We start from the raw sequence: 18,116 nt of genomic DNA on the forward strand, positions 1-18,116 counted from the left end.
GATGATAGTTCAGAGCTGGAAGTGGAGGAGGAGATGGAGGGGGTTTCAGCCACTAACGTAGGTGGTGGCGGAAACCCAGATGGGAGTAGGGCCCTCAATCCTTGGCGTCGGTAACACCTGTGCCATCCCAGGGATTCACTCGCTCCCGGCCTCCACAACGTTCACCCAGTGGACCTTCCCAATAGCTGCGTTGGTCAGGGCATGGTTGATGTTATGGGACACTGCTGGTGTAAGGCTGGGACTGCAAACCATGAAAAATATTGGCGGCTGGGGACATAGTACGGCAGGACAGCCACCGCCATCAGGCTTCAAAAAGCATCAGTGTCCACAAGCCTAAATGGCAACATTTCCAGGGCCAGCAATTTGGAAAGGTGCGCATTTAGTGCTATGTGGGTGGGTGGCAGGGTATTTGTGCTTTCGTTCAAAGACCTGGGGTATAGGGGTGAGCTGAGCTGGGACACAGAAGTGAATGTTATAGATGATGATTCTTGCGAAGGTCCAGGTGCATGGCCAGTTGCGGGCCTGTTTGTTGTGGACCGTCTTCTCCCTTTTGCCACCTCACTGCCTCTTACAGCCTTTTGAGGTGCTGAGGATCCCTCCCCCTCTGTACTACTGTCCTCGCTCGGCTTCCCACCTTCCCAGGTTGGGACAGTGACTTCATCTTCCAGCACCTCCTCTTCCACTTCCTCACTCTAGTCATATTCCAGACTTGTTGACCTAACAACAACCTCAGTTATTGGCAACTGTGTCTCATCATCATCATCCACTTCGTGAAACACTAATTGCTGTTTCCCACCATCATCTTCTTCTGACTGTAGCTGCTGCAGAGTTTGGGAATCAGGGCACAAGATATACTCATGTCCTTCTTCAATCGGGCTTGGCGAGAGGCCTAAATTAAGGAATGGCGATGAAAAAAGCTCCTCGGTATATCCGAGTGTGGGATCACTTGTTTGCCAAGACACTCCATGGTGGGTGGAAGGAGTTTCAGGGTGAGGATTCTGTCGACCAAACTCTTGGCTACTGAGACTGGACTTTGTGGAAGACAGGGTTGTGCTTAACCGACTGGAAGCATTATGTGTTGCAATCCAACCAACCACCTGGTCGCAATGGTCTGACTTCGAGAGTGGTGTACTGCACCGCCCTGCAAACTGGCACATGAACCTAGGTATGCTGGATGAGTGTGTTTCTTGTGCTCTGGCAGCAGGCACAGTTTCCCCGCTCCCAGGACCACGGCCTCTGCTTGCACCATCAGCAGCACGGCCATTTACCCGTCCCTTACTGCTCGCCTTGCGCATAGTAAATGGTATATATGCTTGCAAGTATGTCACACGTACAGTAGCGCAAGTTTTGTAAGCGTATGCAAATAAAGTACACAGAATGTCACAGATATTTTTAGAATGTGCACACGTTAAACAGGATGTATAATGCAAGTAATGTCGCTGTCACTACCACCTAATTAAAATTACACTGAATGATTGTCGCTGATATTTAGGATGCGCACAAGTTACACAGATGGTATAGTGCAAGTAATGTCGCTGTCATTACCGCCTAATAAAAAAATTACACTGATAGAATGTCACTGATATTTAGAATGTGCACATGTTAAACAGGAGGTATAGTGCAAGTAATGTCGCTGTCACCAGCAGCTAATATAAAATTACACTGAATGAATGTCACTGATATTTTGGATGGGCAAACGTTATACAAGAGATGTAGCGCAGGTAATGTCGCTGCCACCAGCAGCAAAAAAATTTGACTGAATGTTACTATTATTTAGAACACGCAAACGTTATACAGGAGATGTAGCGCAGGTAATGTAACTGTCCGCAGCGGACACTGTCTACAGAAAAGGTACACTGGATGTCACAGATATTTTTAGGCTGCGTACACGTTACACAGGAGATGTAGTGCAGATAATGTCACCAACGGCAAAAAAAATTGCACTGCATGTCACTGATATTTCGGATGCGCTAACATTATACTGGAGATGTAGCGCAAGATAATGTCGCTGCCACTAGCATCAAAAAAATTTGACTGAATGTGACTGATATTTCGGATACAGGAGATGTATAGCAGGTAATGTCTCCGTCACCATCGGTGAAAAAATTAAACTGAATGTCACTGATACTTCACTGATGCGCAAATATTTTACAGGAGATGTAGCGCAGGTAATGTTGCTGCTGTCACCAGCGGCTAATAAAATAATAACTGATAAACGCATCCGCCTGTCAGCTGAAAATGCTGATCGGTTGACTCTTATAAAGGGATTGCCCCTGACTTCTCTACTCCACCAGAGGAAAGCAGCTGAACATAAAGGCACTCTAAATGTGGCTTTTATGGTGTATTGAATACACTGTATTCCCATGCACCCCTTCCACCACTAAAATGGGTATATGGTTCAACTTTTCTCGTCCTCCTCCTCCTCTATAATATCAGCATGCTTATTAGGCTGCCCTCACTCCTAATGTTTTAAAAGTTCAGCTCAACAGCGGGCCCTCCCCCATAATGTTTTTGAGGGTCACCAGCAGGCCCTCAACCATAATCTTTTAGAGGGTCAGCTCAGCAGCAGACCCTCACCCCTAATGTTTTAGAGGGTCACCAGCAGGCCCTTGCCCCTAATGTTTTAGAGGGTCACCAGCAGGCCCTTGCTCCAAATGTTTATGAAAGATTTACCAGCAGGCCAACAATCATAATTTTTCAAGGCTGTGTATGATGCCCTCCTTTATGTGTAATAAAGGTTGTATTGGAGTGCCGGTTCCTTGTAATTTTTGGCAGCCCTTTCCCTTACTGCAAAGGCTTTGAGTGTAGGAGTCCCACTACCTGAACAACCTGAACAATTGTACCACAATGTGAATGAGGCCCTCATTTATGTGAAATACAGGTTGTATCAGAGTGCCTCTTTCTTTGTAATTTTTGGCAGCACTTGCAATTTATATACAAATGTTTCCTAACAATTTTTCTTTTAAATTCGATTTTATCTTCGGTTTTGTGCGTATTATTGTCAGTCTTTAAAAGTGGCGTACTACTCGGACAACATCGTTCCCAGCAGTGACCTGTGAGTCCAATATGCATCCAGACATCCTCCCCATGCAGTTCCCAAACCATTTAAGTGGTGTTTCCATCAATTTCTGACCTTTTCCTATGAACCAGGCACCCTCCCCTCTTCAGAGCAGGGGGTGCCTGGTTTAATGCTCAGGTTTTCCCATTGACTTCCATTGGGCTCGGGTGCTCGGTTGAGCACCCGAACACATTGGTGCTCGATCAACACTAATTATAACTTTTGATGTGTTTCATGACTACTACTGATGAGCAAATCGACTTCGGATGAAACATCCAAAGTCGATTTGCATAAAACTTTGTTAGAATACTGTACGGAGCGGGAGCCAAAGTAATTTCTTTTTGCAAAATCTTACCCAAAGTCTCGAGAGACTTCGCAAAGTAATAACTTTGTCTCATCGGAGCCAATACATTCTAAGACTACATTCACAGAAACGTAATTTATTTTCCATTTTAATGTGTCCTCAAAAAATTCGGACAGCACATTGTGTGGTGTCTGCATTTGTGTGTCTATTCAGTAGCACCAAAAAAATATGGAGCATTTCCTATTCTTGTCCTTTATGTGGACAAGTATAGGCTTTGTTACAATGGATCCGCAAAAAAAATGTATTCAATACGGATGACATTTTTTGCGGACCACAAAACACATACGGTCGTGTGAATGTAGCCTAATACTGTACGGAGCTCCCATCCTTTCTCTGGCACCCCCTCCAATACTTTAAAAAAATGTTTACCCCTCACAGTAGTATTGCCCTCATTGTACAACCTTCACAGTAGTTTTGTACAGATGTGTGCCCCCTAACAGTAGTTATACCCACATTGTGCACCTTTCACAGTTGCAATGCCCTCTTTGCGCCCCCTTCACAGTAATAATCCCCATTGTGCCCCATTAACAGTAATAATCCCCATTGTGCCCCCTTCATAGTAATAATACCCATTGTGCCCTGTTCACCGTAATAATCCCCATTGTGCCTCTTCATAGTAGTCATTTCCATTGTGCCCCTTCACAGTAATAATCCCCATTGTGCACAATTCATTGTAATAATCCCCATTGTGCCCCCTTCACATTAATAATCCCCACTGTGCCCCCTGCATTGTAATAATGTCCATGGTGCCCCCTTAATAGTAGTAATGCCCATTGTACCCCTTCACAGTAATAATGCCCATTGTGCCCCATTCACAGTAATAATGCCCTCTGTGCCCCCTCAGTAGTAGAAATACCCATTGTGCCCCCTTAATAGTAGTAATGACTTTGGTGCTAGTAATGCCTACTGTGCGACCTTCACAGTAATAATCCCCTCTGTACCCCCTTAATAGCAGTAATGCCCTGTGTGCCCAGTGCCCCCTTTAAAGTAGTAATGCCCTCTGTGCACTGTGCCCCCTCCATAGTAGAAATGCCCATTGTGCCCCCTCCAAAGTAGAAGTGCCCATTGTGCCCCCTCCAGAGTAGAAATGTCCATTGTGCTCCCTCACCTTGTCCCGTTTCTGAAGATTTCAGTAATCTCTCCCCTGCAGACACAGATTGCTCTTCAGCACTGTGTGGGCGGTTCTTATGCAGATTTCCTGGTGGCAGGTTCCGCCCACACAGGCCGGCAGCCCGATCTGTTCCTGAAGGCTGAATGGTGGAGCTGGGAGTAGTCTTCCTGCTTCACCATTCAGAGCGCCGCTGGCCTGAAGGAGGGGAGGAGTGCAGAGATATGAGCGGTCAGTGAGTGACAGAACTGCAGTTCCCTGTGCTCCAGCAATGAGCGTTTCCATTTGTATTGATGGTAGCGCTCATTGCTTCTGGACTCTGGCACCCCCTGAGAGCAGCACCCGGGGCGGACCGCCCCCCATCCCCCCCCCCCCCTTAGCATGCCACTGCTTCTTGCCATAATGTAACCAGTAGTACAATAGGGATAAACACTGTATGTAACTGTGTACTAGTCCTACCTCTGCACAACACAACTGATGATCTCAAATTCGTTATCCACAAATTATCTATTGACAATGCATGACTGTTAATTGAAAACCATTCTAGGTGATTATCTCATAAAGCTGATTGAGAGAATGTCAAGAGCAAAGCTGCCATTGAAGCCAAAGGAGGATAATATGAAGAATCTAAATCGGAAAATATATTCCAGTTTGTTTAACATGTTTTGTTTACTACTTAATAGTATATATGTTCCTTCATCAGTTTCTTGTCTTCAATATGAATCTACAATGTAGAAAATATATGAAGAAAAAAAAACAACATGGAATTAACTTGGCATATCATTATTGCTTTACTAACTTAACTGAATATCTGTCACATTGAGTATGTCAAATACTATACTATTAAAAAGTATATATAAGGATGCATTTACACATAGAAGTTTCCTGCCTTTTTGTTTATAACAACATATTTTTAAGGTTAAACTTCTGCTGACAGATATTACCTTAAGTGTTTTCTTTATTAAACATGACCTGGGTATGCAGTAATTTCTGTTTTTTCTTCCAGTTCCTCTTTCAAATGCCAATAAATGGCAACCAATCATGTCCCACCTTTCATTTTCCAAAGGAGCTGTGAAAAATGAGAGCTGGAATCTGATTGGTTGCTATGGGCAACTAAGCCAGTTATCCTTTACACCAGTTTGATGAATCTCCCCCATACTTCATATTTGATGGTAAATATTAAATAAAATTGATTTTGTGTAAATGCTTACAAAATGCCACCACAAATTACTAAATTTATATATTTTGTCTTTTACTACATTCTATCACTATTTTAATGATGAGATTAAAGCAATTTCATATATATATCTGACAAAGTACAAAAATGGTGCCTGCAACCCAGACCCTGATCCACAGGTCAAACAAATAGATCACAACACTCCAATCGCAGTGCTGAAAAAAACATTGATATATATATATATATATATATATATATATATATATATATATATTAGTATATATATATTAGTATATTGTGTCTAATTTGGTAATTGTTTCTTATTTGTTTATAGATCAATTAACAATCACACTGAATATTAGATCCACACAGGAATACAAAGATGTATCCAATTCTATTGGATTTCTCAGGGGATTACGTCTTCCTGGTAAGTATATACTCAAAACAGAAAAATGTAACACTAGCAGTATATATAAATAATATGTAGTTATAAACAAGAACATTGTAATGAGTAAAATGTAGCACAATATATGGCGAACAGGATGCCATGCAGTTAGCCCCTCACAATCCCCCACAATCCCCTTCTCCATTCTCTAGCAATATAACTATGTACATCTATGAATTTAGACGTAGTAATGAAATAATGAAGGAATCGGACCACTTTACCTCCTGCTCTATGACCTCACTGTATGCCATCACTGAAGGAAAAGGAAGGTAGAAGGGAAGCTACTAAGCTTATTAGTCCAAATATGAATGCAGGAGAAGGTACTTAAGAAGGATAAAGAGCAAGAGAGAAAAAATGTAGATGCAAAACTAACTACAGTATATTTTTATTGGATGTACAGTATATTGCAATAATACTTCATTTAAAATTATATATTCATTGTAAACTATTACTTTTCATGGGATAGCAATGTTAATGCCTCCACCCGCTAGTTTTCAAAGGTGTCTTTTCTAACGAATGTTTGGAGGCAGTTTATATGATAAATGTATTCACTTTTCAGCTACAGTACCAATATCTAATTAAAAAAAATAAAAAAATATATATGGATTAGTGATGCTTAAAAGGGTTAAGACAAGTTTTTAGTGTCTGAATGGTGGCAATCTAACCATTGGGGCCCCCACTGATCACAAGAATGGCGGCCCATTTGAATGGAACAGCAGGCATGCATTTGTGCTGCTATTCCATTTAGCTCCTTGCGGCTGCCGGAGATGCAACCACAGAAGGTAAACCCAGTTTGGTGTGTATCTCTGTAAATATTTTTTTTTATAAAAGATCAAGGTCTAATGGGCTGATAACAGGAAAAAATATATGAGTGGGAAGAATATTCAAAAGCAACAACTGTAGAAAGATTGGCACAGGTTACATATGCACTTTTTATACATTGATCCATTGCTGCTAAATAGAGTTGACTGGACACCTGGATGTTCGGGTTAGCCGGGTTCGGCTGAAGTTCGCAAAAAAGTTTGAGTTCGGGACCCAAACTTGACCCTGAACCCGAACCACATTGAAGTCAATGGGGACCCGAACTTTGGAGCACTAAAATGGCTCTAAAAAAGTAATGGAAAGGGCTAGAGGCTGCAAATGGCAGCAAAATGTGATTAAGAGCATGGCAAGTGCTCTGCAAACAAATGTGGATAGGGAAATGAATTCAAATAACATAAAATACGTAAAAATAAAAAATAATAATCTAGATCTAGGAGGAGGAGGTCCATATGGAGAAGGAGGTTGAGGAAGCGCTGGATGTGGCGGTGTAGGTGGAGGAGGAGGTAGCCAAAACAGTTTTTGAAGATTTTTTTTTGTTTAAATTGCACTGTTGCAATTATTTTTGGTAAAAGCGGATAGGGGCGTATTCAGTAAAATAAAAATATATATACGCACTGCACTGTTGCAGTTTTTTCTGGTGGAAACGTATAAGGGCGTGTTTCATTGAAAAGAAAAATATATACACACTGCACTGTTGCAGGTATTTCTGGTTAAAGCGTATATGGATGTATTACGGTAAAAAAAAGATAAATATATTCTCAGTGCATTTCTGCAGTTAATTCTGGTGAAAGCATATAGGGGCGTATTTCAGTAAAATAAAAAATATATATACGCACTGCACTGTTGCAGTTATTTCTGGTGAAAGCATATAGGGGAATATTTCAGTAACATAGTAAAATAGTACATAAGGCCGAAAAAAGACATTTGTCCATCTAGTTCGGCATCTGTGATCCTGCAAGTTGATCCAGAGGAAGGCAAAAAAAAACCTGTGAGGTAGAAGACAATTTTCCCCACTTTAGGGGAATAAAAATTCCTTCCCGACTCCAATCAGGCAATCAGAATAACTCCTGGGATCAACGACCCCTCTCTAGTAGCTATAGCCTGTAATAATATTATACTCCAGAAATACATCCAGGCCCCTCTTGAATTCCTTTATTGTACTCAAGAAAAAATTGAAAATTAACGTGCTTAATTAGAAAACTTGATACCTTTATTAATGAATGGGTATGAGCAAGAGTGGTCGATATGCTCAGATGCTCTGATATATAAAAGGAAAAACGAAAGAGCCCTCCAGCCTCCTAGCATACGAGCTGCACTTTCTACAGGGCCCCCCTCTGTCTGACTTCATCATACATACGGACAAGAGGTACATATCTGTATACACATCGCCATCAAGTATGCTAAGGAGCTAAGTATCAACCTTTTTTTTTGAAGCACCATCTTCTTGCTTTCTCCATTCCCTACGTATAGTACATTGTCATCACCTCCTGATGAGCTGCTATATGCAGCCGAAACGCGTTGGGGTTGTGTCTTTATATATTTTCATATTAGACTTATTCTTTTTGTTTTTTTCACTGGATCAATATTTCCCGATCCAGCTTTTCTAAGTAGGGCATCACTAGGGCCATATCTAGGCCTAGGTACGGGGGCAGGGTGTCTCCACCATTAGGGGACATCCCTGTGCTAAGGACATAGTTCCATAGGGTCGTCTAGGGAGAGCAACCTTCCACAGACTTACCCAATATTACCCCCGTCCCTATAGTGATTCAGTATTTCACCACCTATCCACTATAGGAGGTTCGTTTTTCCTTTTATATATCAGAGCATCTGAGCATATCGACCACTCTTGCTCATACCCATTCATTAATAAAGGTATCAAGTTTTCTAATTAAGCACGTTAATTTTCAATTTTTTCTTCCAAACCTATTTTTCCTACGTGTAATTTATCAAATAGATATCCTTCCAAGTGTTTTCAAACTTTATTGTACTCACCATCACCACCTCCTCAGGCAGAGAGTTCCATAGTCTCACTGCTCTTACTGTAAAGAATCCTTTTCTATGTTTGTGTACAAATCTTCTTTCCTCCAGACGCAGAGGATGTCCCCTCGTCACAGTTACAGTCCTGGGGATAAATAGATGATGGGCTAGATCTCTGTACTGACCCCTGATATATTTAGACATAGTAATTAGATCTCCCCTCAGTCGTCTTTTTTCTAAAGTGAATAACCCTAATTTTGATAATCTTTCAGGGTACTGTAGTTGCCCCATTCCAGTTATTACTTTAGTTGCCCTCCTCTGGACCCTCTCCAGCTCTGCTATGTCTGCCTTGCTCACAGGAGCCCAGAACTGTACACAGTACTCCATGTGTGGTCTGACTAATGATTTGTAAAGTGGTAGGACTATGTTCTCATCACGGGAATCTATGCCCCTTTTGATGCAACCCATTATCTTATTGGCCTTGGCAGCAGCTGCCTGACACTGGTTTTTGCAACTTAGTTTGCTGTTTATTAAAATTCCTAGATCCTTTTCCATGTCAGTGTTACCGAGTGTTTTACTATTTAGTATGTATGGGTGACTTGAATTATTCCTTCCCATGTGCATAACTTTACATTTGTCAGCGTTAAACCTCATCTGCCACTTATCTGCCCAAGCCTCCAATCTAGCCATATCCCTCTGTAGCAGTATACTGTCCTCTTCAGTGTAAATTACTTTACACAGTTTAGTGTCATCTGCGAAAATTAAAATTTTACTATGCAAGCCTTCTACAAGGTCATTAATAAATGTATTGAAGAGAATAGGGCCCAATACTGACCCCTGAGGTACCCCACTAGTGACAGTGACCCAATTTGAGTGTGTACCGTTAATAACCACCCTCTGTTTTCTATCATTGAGCCAGTTACTTACCCACATACAGACGTTTTCTCCCAGTCCGAGCATTCGGTTTAGAACTTACCTCCTCATAGAAACTGATTTAAATTAGTTTGGCATGACCGATCCCTCATGAAGCCATGCTGATATGGCGTTATTTGCTTATTTCCGTTGAGATGCTCTAACATAGCATCTCTCAGAAAACCTTCAAACAGTTTACCCACAACAGATGTTAAACTTACCGGCCTATAGTTTCCAGGCTCTGTTTTTGGACCCTTTTTGAATATTGGCACCACATTTGCTATGCGCCAATCCTGTGGGACATTCCCTGTCAGTATGGAGTCTGCAAATATCAGAAATAAGGGTCTGGCTATGACATTACTTAATTCCCTTAGGATACGGGGGTGTATGCCATCCGGTCCTGGCGATTTGTCTATTTTAATCTTTTTAAGTCGCTGATGTACTTCTACCTGGGTCAGACAGGACACTTTTAATGGGGAATTTATTTTTACATTCAGCATTTCATCTGACAGATTATTTTCCTCAGTGAATACATTGGATAAAAAATTATTTAACAGCTTTGCTTTCTCCTCGTCGCTCTCTGCGACTCCCCCCTCATTACTCTTTAAAGGGCCGACACCTTCAGATTTATACTTTTTAACATTTATATAATTGAAGAACATTTTAGGGTTAGTTTTACTCTCTTTGGCAATTAATCTCTCGGTCTCTAGTTTGGCCGCTTTTATTAGTATTTTTTTGTTCTATTTTTTTCCTTCAGTGCTTCTGTGCTACCCTCCTGTTTTAGTGTTTTATATGCTCTCTTTTTCTCATTTATTGCTTTCTTTACAGTTCTGTTTATCCACATTGGTTTCTTTTTGTTCCTTAACCTTTTATTCCCATACGGTATGTACCTCTCACAATGAGATTTTAGGATGCTTTTAAAGATATCCCAGTTTGTGGCTGTATTTTTATTTTTGAGGACTTTGTCCCAGTTAGTTAGGCCTTTGGCCTTTCTTAGTTGGCTAAATTTAGCTTTTTTGAAGTTTGGTATTTTTGTTCCTCCCTGTAGAAACGCTCTTTTGAATGATAATTGGAAGGTTATTACTTTATAGTCACTATTTCCCAGGTGTCCCCCAACCTGCACGTCTGTTGTTCTGTCAGGCCTATTGGTTAATACTAAGTCCAGTATGGCCGTCCCTCTAGTCGGGTCCTGAACCAGTTGGGAGAGGAAATTGTCTTTGGTTATTGCCAAGAACCTGTTTCCTTTATGAGATATACAAGTTTCAGTTTCCCAGTCTATATCTGGGTAGTTGAAGTCCCCCATAATAACCACCTCATTATGATTTGCTGCCTTTTCTATCTCATTTAGTAGTAGATTTTCTGTGGACTCTGGTATATTAGGTGGTTTATAGTAAACTCCTATCAGTAATTTATTATTGTTTTTAGCTCCATGTATCTCTACCCACAGTGACTTCACATGTTCATGTCCCTCACTTATATCTTCACGGAGTGTGGGCTTTAGACAGGACTTTACAAAAAGGCAGACCCCTCCCCCTCTCCGGTTTTGACAATCCTTTCTAAACAGACTGTAACCTTGTACATTAACTGCCCAGTCATAGCTATCATCCAGCCATGTCTCAGTTATTCCCACTATGTCATAGTCCTCCTCACACATCACTAATTCCAGTTCCCCAGTTTTATTTGTCAGGCTTCTGGCATTAGTATACATACATTTGAGAGGTTTATGTATATTTTTTACCCTACACCTTTCCTTCTGAACTGTTCTAGTCCCTCCTTCCATTCCTCCCCCAGTCCCACTACCTTGCCCCCGGCCTCTATCTGCACTATCTTCCCCTCCTATAATGTAATTTCCCTCCCCCCCCAGTCCCTAGTTTAAACACTCCTCCAACCTTCTAGCCATCTTCTTCCCCAACACAGCTGCCCCTTCCCAATTGAGGTGCAGCCTGTCCCTATGATAGAGCCTGTAGCCGATAGAGAAGTCGGCCCAGTTCTCCAGGAACCCAAACCCCTCCTTCCTACACCAGTTCTTGAGCCACTTGTTAATCTCCCTAATCTCCCGCTGCCTTTCTTGTGTGGCCCGTGGTACAGGTAGTATTTTGGAAAATACTACCTTTGAGGTCCTTGCCCTAAGCTTTTGACCTAAATCCCTGAAATCATTTTTAAGGACTCTCCACCTACCCCTAACTTTGTCATTGGTTCCGATATGGACCATGACCACTGGATCTTCTCCAGCCCCTCCCAGTAATGTCAACCCGATCCGCGATGTGTCAAACTCTAGCGCCAGTAAGACAGCACACTGTTCGGCAATCACGGTCTTTGTGACAGATTTCCCTATCTGTTCCCCTAATAATGGAGTCTCCCACTACCAGCACCAGTCTGGCCTGCCCTGCTCTTCTGGTCCCCTGCTTACTGGAGCTGACATTCCCCTGACTGGCAGAGGAAGTGTCCGGCTGCAGCAGTGCCGTCCCTGGACTGACATCTCCCTCATCTGCCAAACGTGCAAACTTGTTGGGGTGTGTCAGATCATGGCTAGCCTCCCTGGCACTCTTCCCTCTACCCCGCTTTCTAACTGTTACCCAGCTAGCTACCTCACTTTCCTCAGCCTCCTCTCTGTCACCCTCCCCCTCATCTACCCCAAAGAGTGCTTGCTCGGTGAGAAGCAAACTTTTTTGCAAATTGTCAATGCCTCTCAGTATTGCAACTTGCCCGTTTAGAGCCTCTATTTGCACTGGAATGCGTAAAAAAAGACAAATATATACGCACTGCTCTGTTGCAGTTATTTCTGGTCAAAGCGTATAAGGGTGTATTACAGTAAATAGAAAAATATATATTCTCAGTGCATTTCTGCAGTTAATTTTGGTGAAGCATATAGGGGGTGTGGGGATTTGCTCTGGTAGACAGGCTTGTGAACGCAGTACAGAGGCAATGACAACATCTTTAACTTAAAAAGTGCAGTGTTTTATTCACACATAAGTAAAGTGACAACAAAAAGGCAGTTTCAAGGAAAAACATTCACCTTGAGTCTGGTGTTTGTTCACACCAGGCTTGCAGCACATAAGTCCTTGGGTGAAGCGGAAGTCCACGTGCTTTTTTCCCAAACAATATAGCAGGCATTAGTCCGGGCCCAAACTCTCAGGCTCCAACACCCAGACTGACAAAGCTCCAGTATCAGATGGAGCATAATCCGCCCAGCTGAGACTGCTGGCTGGGTTTTTATCCCAAACCAAAAGCTGGCTTGGAACGTGGGGAACAGTCATCCACCCTGCACTTTGCTGCTCCCAGTAAGAGCCGACCTGGATCGGCTTTACATCCACACTAAATAATCAATAGTGTTAAGTCAGCACTAGCTGCCGCTGACACTTAAAATTACAGGCTCTTACCTCACCGAAGCCAGGAACCTCTGTCAATGACGGCCCCTTGCGCTTTACATACCTCCCACTTTGTTCAACCCTGAGGGGGTGAATACCCGCCAGTGTACCCGGGACAGGGCATCTGCATTACCCTGTAACCTGCCTGCCCTATGTTCCATGGAAAACGAAAAGATCTGTAGAGACAAAAACTACCTGGTGACCTGAGCATTCCTCTCTTTGGCTTGGCTCATCCACTTGAGAGGGGAGTGATCGGTTACCAGACGGAACTTTCTTCCCAACAGGTAATAGCGGAGAGACTCGAGTGCCCACTTGATGGCCAGGCACTCTCTCTCCACTATACTGCCCCTAGTCTCGGCTGGGGTAAGTTTGCGGCTCAGGAAAACAATGGTATGCTCCTCCCCATTGATGTCCTGAGAGAGTACAGCTCTGCTGCCTACTTCAGAGGCATCTGTCTGTACCACAAACTCCCTCTTGAAGTCGGGCGTAACCAACACCGGGGACCCACACAGGGCCGACTTCAGAGCGGAGAAAGCCTTTTCCGCCTGCTCTTTCCACTGAACCGTCACTGACTTGCGTCCCTTCAACAGGCCTGTCAATGGTGGAGCGACTGTAGCAAAGTGGGGGACAAACCTCATATAGTATCCCACCATTCCCAAGAACGACTTTACTTGCCGAGTAGTGACCGGTCGTGGCCAATTCCGAATTGCCTCAATTTTGCTTACCTGAGGTTTAATAATTCTGCGCTCAATTACATACCCCAGGTACTTGGTCTCTTCTAACCCTATCGCACACTTTTTCGGGTTAGCGGTTAAGCCAGCCTTCCTAGGGGAGTCCACTACAGCCTGTACTTTAGGTAGGTGACTTTCCCAGTCAGTGCTGTGGATAACGATATCGTCCAAGTAAACCAAAGCATACTGACGATGTGGACGGAGTACAATGTCCATTAGCCTTTGAATCGTGGCTCGAGCGCCATGTAGACCAAAGGGTAATACCTTGTACTGATACAACCCCTCTGGCATGATGAAAGCTGTTTTTTACTTGGCAGCCTCCATCAAGGATACCTGACAGTACCCGTTGGTGAGGTCCAAAACAGAAAAATACCGGGCTTGGCCTAATTTCTCAATAAGCTCATCTACTCAGGGCATGGCATATGCGTCAAATTTGGACACCTCATTAAGTTTGCGGAAGTCGTTACAGAAGCGCAATCTCCCATCCGGCTTGGGTATTAAGACTATCGGTCTGGCCCATTCACTTTTTTACTCCTCGATGACACCTAGCTGCAACATCAGCTGGACTTCCTCTGCGATGGCTTGTTGCCGATCCTCGGGTACCCAGTACGGTTTTAACCGGACTTTTGCCTGAGGCTCAGTGATAATGTCATGTTGGATTATGGAAGTGCATCCAGGAAGGTCCGAGAACACATCCGTGTTCCGACTAACGAACTCCCTGGCCTCCTGATCATGTCAGCAATTTTCACTGTGGCAGCCGCTTCCCTTGCTTCATACAGAGGGACCGAATCCGCTTCCCCTAGAAAACCTGGATGTGGGCTGTTTCCCGATCTTTCCAGGGTTTGAACAGATTCACATGGTACACCTGCTCCAGCTTTCGCCTCCCTGGCTGATGTTCTTTGTAATCTACCTCTCCTTTTTTTCAAATACCTCGTAGGGCCCCTGTCACCTAGCTAGGAACTTACTGTCTACGGTTGGTACCAGCACCAATACCCGATCACCCGGGTTAAAGTTCTGGACCCGAGCCTGCCGATTATAGATCCTACTCTGGGCTACATGCTCTGCCTCCATATGCTTCCTATCCAGTGGTAACACTGTTTCCATCCGTCCTTGCATCCCGGTGACATACTCAACAACACTTTTGTGCGGTATAGGTTGTTGTTCCCACGCCTCTTTGGTGACATCCAACAGACCATGAGGGTGTCTGCCGTATAACAGTTCGAAGGGCAAGAACCCAGTATAGGCCTGGGGCACTTCTCGCACTGCGAACATGAGATAGGGCAGAAGAAGATCCCAGTCCCTCCTATCCTTAGACACCACTCTTTTTAACATATTTTTAATGTTTGATTAAACCTCTCTACCAGGCCATCCGTTTGTGGATGATACACTGACGTCCGTAGCTGTTTTATGTGGAGCAACTCACAGAGTTCCCTCATGACCTTGGACATAAACGGGGTCCCTTGGTCAGTCAGAGTCCTTAGGCAGACTCACGCGAAAAAACATCTCCATTAACTCCTTAGTTATGAGTTTGGCTGATGTATGCCGCAGTGGCACTGCCTCCGGCTACCGAGTGGCGTAGTCTAGGACAACCAAGATCAGACTTCGGTACAGGGCCTACGAGATCCATAGCGATTCGCTCGAACGGGACCTCGATAATCGGGAGGGGTACAGGGAACTACGGAAATGTGGCTGGGGGCTCCTTATCAGGCAGGTTGGGCAAGACTTACAATATTCTTCTACCTCTCTGAACACACTGGGCCAGTAAAACCGCTCTAGAATCCGGTCCTGCATTTTTTGCTTTCTCAGATGACCCCCGAGAACATGCTGGTGGGCTAACACAAGTTTGCGATAAGCCTGGGGCACCACCAATTGTTCAATGGATTCACCTTGCAGCTGGTTTACTCAATACAACAGCTCTTGATGAACCACAAAACGGGGAAACACTGACTCTGCCCCCAGTTGTTGTGGTTCCCCATCTATTATTAATACATTTTCCCAGACTCTGGATAGGGTTGGGTGCCGGTGTTGTGCAGTACCAAAATTATCCCCGGAGATATTGAGGTCGGCTACCTTCGGACCTGGCGGAAAGTCCTCCACGTCTCCCACCATCACACTTAGCGGGGTTGTCTCGGCCTTTTCCACCAAAGTGGCGTTCACCCCTACCGCTGGCCCTTCGGACTCAAGTTCCCTGGGTTCTGGTCTTCCCTTGATCCGGGCCACTCTGCTAGGGTTACATCTGTCTCACGGGGAGCTGTATCTTTCGTATCCGGCCATAGTGCCGGGAAGTCTCTCCCAATTATTAGTTCATATGGTAACTTTGTGGCGACGGACACCTCATGAGTTCACCTACTGGCCACTGTTGATGGAGAGACCAGGGCGGTGGGATAGTCTTTTAAGTCCCAATGAATGCACACAATGCCGACCTTTTAGCCAGTATACTCAACAGACCGCACCAGGACAGCTCTTACCAGGGACACCAGGCTTCCTGAATCCAGCAGTGCGACCGTCAGAGTGTCCCCCACTTCCACCTGGCACAGGTGGCTATTGTCTACAGTCTCGGAGGTACCTGTGGCACACAGCTTCCTGACATAATATGAGTGGCAGTAGCCATAGTTGGTATCCATGGGTTCACCCCGATAGGGACAGTCGGCCCTTATGTGTCCAGGCTCGTGACACTGCCAGCAAACCATCGGGGCTGGGTCTACAGGGGATAGATCCCGGGCGGGTTTGGCTGGCATCGGCCGCTGGGTCTGGGGTGGAGATTTCCGGGGTTTGACTGGCCCCCTCTCACAAGAACCCCCCTGCAGATTTCTGGTTGCCTCGTAGCGCTCTACCAGGTCAACCATCTCTAAGGCATTACCAGGAGACACCTGGCCGATCCAGTGATGGAGAGGGTACAGCAAAGGCCTCCAAAACACATCCGCCAACAGACGGTCCAGCATAGCAGTGGGAGTCAATATGTCAGGCTTTAGCCATTTCTGCAACCGGTGTAGCAGGTCATAATATTGTGGTCTGGCGGGTTCAGCCAAGTTAAATTCCCACTGGTGCATCCACTGAGCCCGGACCAATACATTCACCCCAGTTTCCCCAGGTTCTCACCTTTTACGGTCGGGAAATCGTCCGCTTGATCATCGGGAAGATCAAAAAACACTTGCTGGGGCCCAGATGCCAGGAACGGAGCGACGACCTCAGCCCACTAGTCTCGGGGTAACTTCTCCCTCACTGCCACCTTTTCGAACATTGCCAGATAGGTCTTGACGTCATCCAAGGGGGACATCTTAGGGATCACCGCACGGACAGCTTTCCGGGCATCGTGGACGCTCCGGCCGCTTGCAACGCCATTACATGTTGTAATAGCAGCTGGTTAGTTTCCTGCTGCTGCTTGTTAGCCTCCCGCTGCTGCAAGTTAGCCTCCACAAAATGGCTTTCACGACTGCCTCCATTTTGTCAGGGGACACGGGTCGTAACCTTGCCGGCTTAATATAGGACATGCACTTGTGCCCGGGAAAAACTAAAAGTTTTGACCTTCAGGCCTGCCTCACTTTGTTTGCCAGCATCCGACACCAATTGAGGGGTTTTGCTCAGGTAGACAGGCTAGCGGACGCAGTATAGAGGCAATCACAAAGTCTTTAACTTAAACAGTTCAGTGTTTATTCACACTTAAGGAAACACAAAATGACCAATCACAGTCTTGGTGTGTGTTCATACTATGCAATGTTCATAGAACAAAATCTTCACCTGGTTAGACATCCACAGCAGGCTTAGGTGCCTGTTTTCCAACATGTGGCTTTCAAGTCTTTAGCACGGCACCAATTCACAGAGTCTCCACAGCTTCCCTGCAAGATGAAGGATCAACCACACCCAACTGAGACTGATGGCAAGGTTTTATATAGGCCACTAAAGACACGGCCTGGAGCGTGGGGAGCAGCTACCAACCCAGCACTTTGGCTACTCCCAGTAAGAGCCAGCCCGGATTTGCTTTACAGCCATACTAACAACAAACAGTGTCAATCAGCACTAGCTGCCGCTGACACTTAACCCCTTAAAGACCAGGCTTATTTTCACCTTAAGGACCAGGCCATTTTTTGCAAATCTGACCAGTGTCACTTTATGTGTGAATAACTTGTCCAGGCCATTCTGAGATTGTTTTTTGT

The 18,116-nt window shown here is 44.5% G+C and overlaps 1 protein-coding gene across 2 annotated transcripts in view; it reads left to right on the forward strand.

Annotated features, from left to right (window-relative positions):
- NAALADL2 (N-acetylated alpha-linked acidic dipeptidase like 2) overlaps positions 1-18,116 on the forward strand; it is a 1,363,601-nt gene that overhangs the window by 974,601 nt on the left and 370,884 nt on the right. For both annotated transcript variants that reach the window (XM_040428250.1, XM_040428251.1), the window contains exon 7: positions 6,042-6,134. In XM_040428250.1, the coding sequence (XP_040284184.1) occupies positions 6,042-6,134 (93 nt within the window). The remainder of the gene's footprint in view (positions 1-6,041; positions 6,135-18,116) is intronic.

This window comes from Bufo bufo, chromosome 4 (genome assembly GCF_905171765.1).
Source record: "Bufo bufo chromosome 4, aBufBuf1.1, whole genome shotgun sequence".
Taxonomy (NCBI): domain Eukaryota; kingdom Metazoa; phylum Chordata; class Amphibia; order Anura; family Bufonidae; genus Bufo; species Bufo bufo.